Source organism: Triplophysa rosa, linkage group LG25, assembly GCF_024868665.1.
Source record: "Triplophysa rosa linkage group LG25, Trosa_1v2, whole genome shotgun sequence".
Classification (NCBI taxonomy): Eukaryota; Metazoa; Chordata; class Actinopteri; order Cypriniformes; family Nemacheilidae; genus Triplophysa; species Triplophysa rosa.
The window spans coordinates 13,915,213-13,923,418 of record NC_079914.1 but is presented as its reverse complement, the minus strand read 5'-3'; the positions used below and the strand labels follow the sequence as shown (position 1 = coordinate 13,923,418).

Here is an 8,206-nt window from a genome sequence, read left to right as displayed (position 1 = left end):
ATTGAGCTACACACTTTTGATAGCCCCATTCATTTCAAGCCAATACGTCTATTACACTGTTATGTTATACAATCATTATATGCCACCAGACATATTATATTCATTTAAATAGATTAGCCTATGTGGAGATTGTTTTATTTCTTCACCGTTATTTCTAAGCCTTAACTGGCGCAAAATACAGTGTATCACAGACCACATCTGTAATGTATCTGCTTGTTTTACACTCTTTGGCCACTAGATGGTATTGTGAGCAAAAGAAGACTCGAGAAATGAACCCTTTTGTGAACAACTTGGCCGTAAAGCTTCAGTGCTTCATGAGGTTTTATCTCGCCACCTATCTAGTTACTAGCTTTGTTTATCAGTTTATTGTCGGGACATTCTACCAGAAACGTCCTCCTCAAAAAACATACAAAAACAAGCTTAAACTCATACAATGCAATGACAGAACTCACCCTTGATCAGTGTCAGCTTCACCTCAGTCAAATGATGTCATTTCCTCTGAGTCAATCCAAAGGCTGATGCATGACGTTTTCTTGTGTGGCTTTCAGAACTGAGATCATTAGCTCACAACGCTGAGCATTACAACCAATCAAGGACAGCGCATGAACGTAGTGACCAATCACATGTTTAGGTGAGTCACCAGTGTAACAGGTTTTTTTTAGGCGCACTATACGCTCGCTGACAGAAACAACAGAGTTCAGATACGGTCAGTCAAACTCATTTATTTTAATGGGAGTTTCACGCAATCAGTTTCATTCTGTAACACGAAATTATAACAGATTTACCGTTTTAGTAATGTTTTCCGCTCGATTTCTGTTTATTCCTGGTTTAAATAAATGTTTAATGAAATGTGAAGATTTACGAATGCAAAAACCGCAATAATAACCCTTGAATTGTTAGTCTGCAGTCTGCAAGAAAATATGCAAAAACGATTTTAATGTTTCGTTTGACATTTATAATCTTACAATACCAAAAGCAATAATAACCTTTTTTTTTGCTTAAATCAGCCTTTCACCTTTTTTTCTCATTTGTGATGTATTAACTTTAAATTACATTTAATTTAAATTACATTAATATTACAACATTAGGTTGTTTTGGTGTAATTATGGCACATTTGAGCAACATTAAACACTCTTTGTAACCATGTCATGCTGCTGCAGTTTAAAGATGGCTTTTGTTGATGTTGATAACATTTTACTGTCTATAGCTTGTCATTATTCATATTGATTGAAATAATTGATTAAATATGCATATTTAAAATAAAAGACAATGCACATTTGATGAGATAATTTTAAAAAATGTATAGAAGAATGTTCCTTTTGCACATTTTGGAAAAGTTTATTTCTGGTAGTATAAGTAACCCCTTCATTTTTTTAGCATTTGGATTTTATGATTCCTGGTTGATGGTGAGGTATACGTAGATAGATCAAGATTTCAAATTCTCATGTATTAATACTCTTTTCAGTTATTTTAAGACTACATCTCTTAAAGCAGAGCGCTCTGGTTATCGTTTCAGTAATGTCTTACACAGGGCAAGTTCTGCAATCGTGCTACATGTACATTGTGCAGTACTGCTGTTCATCTGGATTGTTTGGGGGGGAATTTATTTTGATTTTTGATCAATAATTTTTAAATATATAAAACTATTGATCTCATTTAGATGGATTTGTCTGTCTTTTATCAGATTTTGCTATTGTTATATGTTTTATTTGACCTGGGCAAACAATAGGTAGAATAGCCAAACTGACAGAATTGGGTGGGGCCGAATTTGCGTGGCTCCTCCCCCAACAGATACCTTTGAAAAACTTGAGAGCAGAGCCCGCCAAACAAACAAGTGTTGAAGAACTGAATCTCTTCGTCGTTAATTTTCTTTTCCGCACGAAAACAGGAATTAATCTGTAATTGAATTTATAGTAGCCCTATTGCATAGACTGATCCACAGTCTGTCGAACCCATTTATTTGTATTTTTCTGGCGGTGCGTCTTTCTTTTTGTTGATCTTTTTCGGACTGTTTTTTCTTCAGTTACTTCTCTTGTCGATCTTTAGTTTGAAGTGAAAACTAATGCCATGGTTTCGTTTTGTTTTATGATGTTCTGAAGCTCGCACTTTTTTTTAGTTTTGGACGTGACCCTCAAAACAACCACACAGCCCACACCATGTGCAGCATAAACGTTTTCAAAATATGATCTATACATCGTTTTTATGCGCTCTGTGCTTATGGCTTGCACGTGGTAAGTAGTTTATTTTTATTCAAATTAATTCACGTAACAATTAACTCTTGTTGAACTTGAAATAATAGTCTTGACTGTTACGTTTTTTTTGTACTGAAGCCGTCGAAACGTGGCCTGACTGAGAGTTTAAATGGCTGTGAATGCGCTTTGACTTTCGGCTGTATAAAGTATAAAAAGAGCTTGCGATAAATAGTTTAGTAGCCTGTGAAGGATGTTCCTCAGCTGCGTGAAAGCAATGCATGAAGATGAATGGACAGGTGAGGTCAGGTGACGGATCGAAGCGCACGATTTGAAAATAAACCGGGAACACACCTTGGACCCGCCTCTCCTTTGTCCGTTTATCCTGGTGAAAGTGCGAAGTACACGCAACGCGCGCAGACCCCCAAACGATAACTAAACTGCTGAAGAAGATATGGTTACTAAAATAAACACGTGCCTTCTACCTAATCCTATATGCCTCTTTATTAGTTTACTTATAATATGTGTCTATTTATTTATACGTGTGCTAGTGAGTGAGTAAGATGTGTCAGCTTTGACCTTTTTTGTGTTTCAGGTGTGTTTGGTGCTGATGCAGATGAAGTGACGTCAGTGTCAGTGATGGAGGGAGATTCTGTCACTCTACACACTCGTCTTACTGACATACAGAGAGACATACAGATACTCTGGACTTTTCAACTAAACACTCGTTTGGCTGAAATCATTAAAAGGGAACAGATGAACATTTATTTTGTTAGTAATGATGGGATATTTAGAGATCATATACAGATGGACAATCAGACTGGATCTCTCATCATCACAAACATCACAACTGAACACTCTGGACTTTATAAACTAATGATCGGCAGTGACAAAATCTCATACATTAGTTTTACTGTTATTGTCCACGGTGAGCAATGTTACATTATTGAAAATGCACATCTATAGGTTTCTGTAAGTAACATTTCTTTTAACATAATTTTTCAGCTCGTCTGCCTGTTCCTGTCATCACCGGAAACTCTTCTCAATGTTCTTCATCATCATCAGAAAAATGTGTGTTGTTGTGTTCAGTGATGAATGTGACACATGTGAGTCTCTCCTGGTACAAAGGAAAGAGTTTATTGTCCAGCATCAGTGTGTCTGATCTCAACATCAGACTCTCTCTACATCTGGAGGTGGAATATCAGGATACAAACACATACAGATGTGTCATCAACAATCCCATCACACACCACACACAACATCTACACATCACTGATGTCTGTGAGTCGTGTTCAGGTAAGACAGCAGTAAAATGAGTTCCTGGTGTTTACCTTCGTCATACAATATCATGATTGAACTTAATTTTTGAATTTGTTCATTACAGCACTCGTGCAGAATCCTCATTTGGTGGGAATCACAGTTTTTCTGGTAATGCTGGTTGTGGCGACGGCAGCTGTGGGTGTAATGTGCCTTCTCTACAACAGGAACACTAGACACATGAGACACGTGGGCAAGTATTGTGTGTTTTTAATTGTATTAACTGAATCATCTGTGCAAGAGCGTGGAGTGAAAACTGATTATTATTGAAAACAGTTCAGACTCGTGATGAAGAAGAGATTCATTATGCAGATACAACATTTCGTGCACGCCATAATGAGATTTCGGTAAGAGATTGTGTTGCTGTGTGCGTCTGTAGCTTGCTATTTGAGCCTCTGCGGTTTCTGTAAAAGCTTTGGTCTTTACAAGCAAAAAAATGTGTTGTTTGCGCCACTTTTGTAAGTTGTGCTGCATCAGGCGTCAAGCTGTCGTCAGGTGTCAAGTTCGCATCAGGTGTCAACTGTCATCAGGTGTTAAGCTGTCTTAAAAGTCTGGATGTTTGCCGCGTTTGTGCTGTATAGGGCTAAAAAACACCCAACTGCAACAACTCAAACCACACGCACGTGAGGGAAATCATTATTTGATCCCCTGCTGATTTTGTAAGTTTGCTGCTTACAAACAAATGAAGGGTCTATAATTTTTATGGTGGGTTTATTTTAACTGATAGACACAGAATATTTAAAAAAATCAGGGGGAAAAAATGTTATATAAAGGTTATAAATTGATTTGCATTTCAGTCAGTGAAATAAGTATTTGATCCCCTACCAACTAGCAAGAATTCTGGCTCCACAGATTGATTATGTGCCTATATGGACCACAGATGAGTCCTGTCACTTTAAGAAAGTACTCCTAAATCAGCTTGTTATGTATATAAAAGATGCCTGCCAACAGAATCTGTATCTTCCAGTTCAACCTCTCCAACACCTTGGTCCAGACCAAATAGGTTTTAAAGGATGTCAGCGACAAGATTGTAGACCTGCACAAACCTTGATTAGGCAACAGACAGAAGCTTGGTGAGAAGGAGACAACTGTTGGTGTGATTATTTGGAAATAGAAGATATACAAAATAACTATCAAATGCCCTTGTTCTGGAGCTCCCTGCAATATTTCCCCAATGGTTTAAAGATGATCTTGAGAAATGTTAAAGATCAGCCCAGAACTACACGGAAGAAGCCTGTTAATGATTTCAAGACAGTTGGGAACACAGTTAGCAAGCAAAACATTGGTAACACATTGGTAACACGCTATGCCACAATAGACTGAAATCCTGAAGCACCCGCAAGGTCCTCCTGCCCAAGAAGGCCCGCCTGGCTCATCTTAAGTTTGACAATGAACATAACAATGATTCAGAAAAGGCTTTGGCGAAAGTGCTGGCACTGCTGTGAGACCAAAATGGACTCCTGTGTTTGGAGGGAGAGAAATGCTGACTATGCATTTCTGAGCGACAGCCAAGAACCCTTAAAGATTGACAGAGGAGTGGACTAAATGTATCCGGACACACGTGCAAACCTGGTGACCAACTATCAGAAATGTCTGACCTCTGTGCTTGCCAACAAGGGTTTCTCCACAAAGTACAAAGTTATGTTTTGCTCGGGGATCAAATACTTATTTCACTGACTGAAATGCAAATCAATTTATAACCTTTATATAACATTTTTCCCCCTGATTTTTTTTAATATTCTGTGTCTATCAGTTAAAATAAACCCACCATAAAAATGATAGACCCTTAATTTAAAGAAATGAAAAGGTAAGCAGGCAAAATCAGCAGGGGATCAAATAATTATTTCCCTCACTGTATATATATATATAAAACATAATTTGTGAACTTGGAAAAGCATAAGAAACAAAAGGCAAGTACTGCCCCCTAGTGGTAAACGTTAAAATATATTAATAGAAATTTTGTACAAAATGGCATGCTTTATCTGTCTGGTCTCTTGGCTTTAGTCTGAATGTGTAATGTCTATACAGCTCTACGAAGGCAAAACATTGTAACAACGAACACAGTTTATATTTTTCTCACACTGACTCCTAGCAAAGTTGAGCCAAACCAATGTAATGACTCAGGAATGAGTGTGAACTTGTTTTGTTTCATGTGTCTTTACAGAAAGCTGATGACCACACAGTGTACTCAAGTGTTGCTTTGAGTTGACATCATCCTCGTATCATCTGTGTGTCTTCATTATGAACCAGACATTTATGTTGATGATATAACACATGTTTAGTCACAATAGAAATAACTCCAAAATACTTTGCTTCAGAAAGTGTTATGAAGATAAATGACACTGGAATTCTTTAGACATTTGATTCATCGGTACTAGATTTCAGTATTATACTGTGTGACATTGTGCTAATGCATCTGTTATATCTGAATATGCTTTGTTCACATTTCACAGTAATTTTTATGTGAATCTTCAAACAACAGATTGTAGATCACATGACTCCTGCTTTAAGTCACATAATCTTGAGCACTTGTGGTTTCATGTAAATATTGTTGATATACAAAAGACTGAATTTTTTTACATTTTTGTACGTTGTGATGTTTGTGTTAATTTATTTTGTCATTAATTTATGCTGTAATGTTGGTTTCCTATAAATGAATGATCCACAAATAATATTTTGTTTTTTCATACACCACATGGACAAGATATGATAGGATTTTGGAGTTTAATAGCTTCGGCCACATTTTTCTTTCGTTATCTAGATCTATTGACTTTTTAGTGGTCTCTGTAAAGTAAAGTAATGGTTTTTGGATAATACAAGAGAGAATAAATAATGAATATTTTGATTGACTTAATTTTGATTAAAATCGACTTAAAATAAGATAAAACAAGCATTGAGATGAGCTTAAAACTAAAATTAAGATATTTCTTAGTGTATGGTTATACTATAGTGAATAATATATATCTTAGGTATGCCAAGCTATAGAATTATTTAATGAGTATTTAAATTGTATAACAACATGTTTACGTCAACAGATGGCACTTTTGGTCCTGTGGTACAAATGCGGTAAATAATCATTTCAAACATGAAATTTAGACAAAAAATAGTAGTTTAGTAGTTTTAATATAATAGCTTGTTTAAGAAGTTGAACGAATTTTTAACTTGGAGCCATATGTTGCAATACTGTTGTTAACCTCTAGGTGGCAGTATAACCAAACGAATTAGTGTGTGTGTGAACCTGGGGTAATTTTGTTACCCGTGTCCCTTCCTTGAAAACAGCATCTAGTGTATTGGATGAATGCACTTCAGTGGAAACAATGTTGTTGTGAGAATGCTTCACAGAAGTAGGTTAGTTGTGTTTATCAGTTTATTGTCGGGAAATTCTACCAAAAACGTACATTTACCGTGACAGGGCCTGACACTTTAGCTCGTCCTCCTCAAAAAACATACAAAAACAAGCTTAAACTCATACAATTCAATGACTGAACTCACCCTTGATCAGTGTCAGCTTCACCTTTCATGTTTTTAATCAATCGATATCAATGTGTGGTGTTGTTACATTAATGCACCACTAGATGGCGATCGAGCTTCTTGAGTTGGATAGATATGTATAGGGAGGAGGGACGAATAAAAAAGTATGCTGAGCATGTGAATGCATGTTGAGACCCGTTAATAAAGTTTCCTAAGAGGGATCTACAGTCTCCAGCTTCTTGTCTACATGAAGACATAACAAAATGATAACAACTTAAACTTGCTATTGATGGAGTTTTTCTAAATAATTTTTTTAGAATTTTTAGCATAACAAAACTAAAGCTGTAGGTCCAGTTTGGCTGAGGAGAAGGAAAGGATTTGTGATTTTCAAAGCTTTTAATAAAAAAAATCTGATAATCTAATGACATATTCCTTTACTGGACAACTCACAGAAATCAAACATCAGTCAGTTTTAGACATTTTTTGGATGAAATATTAACTGTAACAGTTCAAGGGCAGATAATGTATGTTCTGGTGGAATGTCCCTGTCATTGCACAGAGACAAGATTTGTTTACATTATGTGTTAACCACAGAATCACTTACAATGGGCCCATTCTTCATACCTGGCTAACTCAGCTAGCTGGATTTGGTTGTTAAAGGTTTCTCATGATCTTAGATTGTTCGGTTCTTCGATGCTCATCCTGGACTTGTTGTCTTAGCAACAGGTCCGTAAATTTAAACCTGCTCAGGAGCAGGCTTATTTCATGTAAACAGGATTAGATCGCAGTCAAGTCGGCGTCATTCATACAAAATCAACTTGAGCAAGGTAGCCTACAGGAAGAGCTTTGCGAATTTAACATGTAATTAACGCAATGTTTTGCTTTTAGAACTATATTTATTGTAATGTTATATAATATATTTAGAACAATTTTTATTTTTCATTTACTGTGAAAAGTGTCAGGAAAGGTATGGTGGAAGAACCCAAGTGCAGGCAACGGCGATGAAGGGGTTAACAAATATATTTATTTAAACCACAAAACAGAACAAAAACACCCACAATGGGGGAAAACAGAACTAAGAAATATAAATAAAACAAAAGACTTCCCACGAGGGGGCAAAATGAAAACAAGACAAATAAACTAAACTCAAGGACACGACCAAACGTCTTAAATAATACAAGGCACAAAACTCACGAAACACAAACAGGCAAGGAACAGGAACACGGGTA

The 8,206-nt window shown here is 36.4% G+C and overlaps 1 protein-coding gene across 3 annotated transcripts; it reads left to right on the top strand.

Moving 5' to 3' along the window:
- The first annotated feature begins 548 nt into the window (after positions 1–548).
- Positions 549–6,371, top strand: LOC130548492 (natural killer cell receptor 2B4-like). 3 transcript variants are annotated; one of them, XM_057325306.1, is made up of 6 exons: positions 549–631; positions 2,785–3,117; positions 3,195–3,485; positions 3,574–3,699; positions 3,783–3,853; positions 5,671–6,371. In XM_057325306.1, the coding sequence occupies exons 2-6, from the start codon at positions 2,829–2,831 to the stop codon at positions 5,713–5,715; spliced, it is 822 nt and encodes a 273-aa protein (XP_057181289.1). In that variant the 5' UTR covers positions 549–631; positions 2,785–2,828; the 3' UTR covers positions 5,716–6,371. The 3 variants fall into 3 exon arrangements, with proteins under 3 accessions (XP_057181289.1, XP_057181288.1, XP_057181290.1); XM_057325305.1 differs by lacking the exon at positions 549–631 and adding an exon at positions 1,830–2,231; XM_057325307.1 differs by lacking the exons at positions 549–631; positions 3,783–3,853 and adding an exon at positions 1,830–2,231.
- The last annotated feature ends 1,835 nt before the right edge of the window (positions 6,372–8,206 follow it).

Coding starts and splice junctions, on each gene's coding strand:
- LOC130548492 (XM_057325305.1), top strand. CDS start 2,183: ATGATCTATACATCGTTTTTATGCGCTCTGTGCTTATGGCTTGCACGT. Junction 2,232..2,784: donor GTGCTTATGGCTTGCACGTG/GTAAGTAGTTTA, acceptor TTTGTGTTTCAG/GTGTGTTTGGTGCTGATGCA. Junction 3,486..3,573: donor TGTCTGTGAGTCGTGTTCAG/GTAAGACAGCAG, acceptor TGTTCATTACAG/CACTCGTGCAGAATCCTCAT.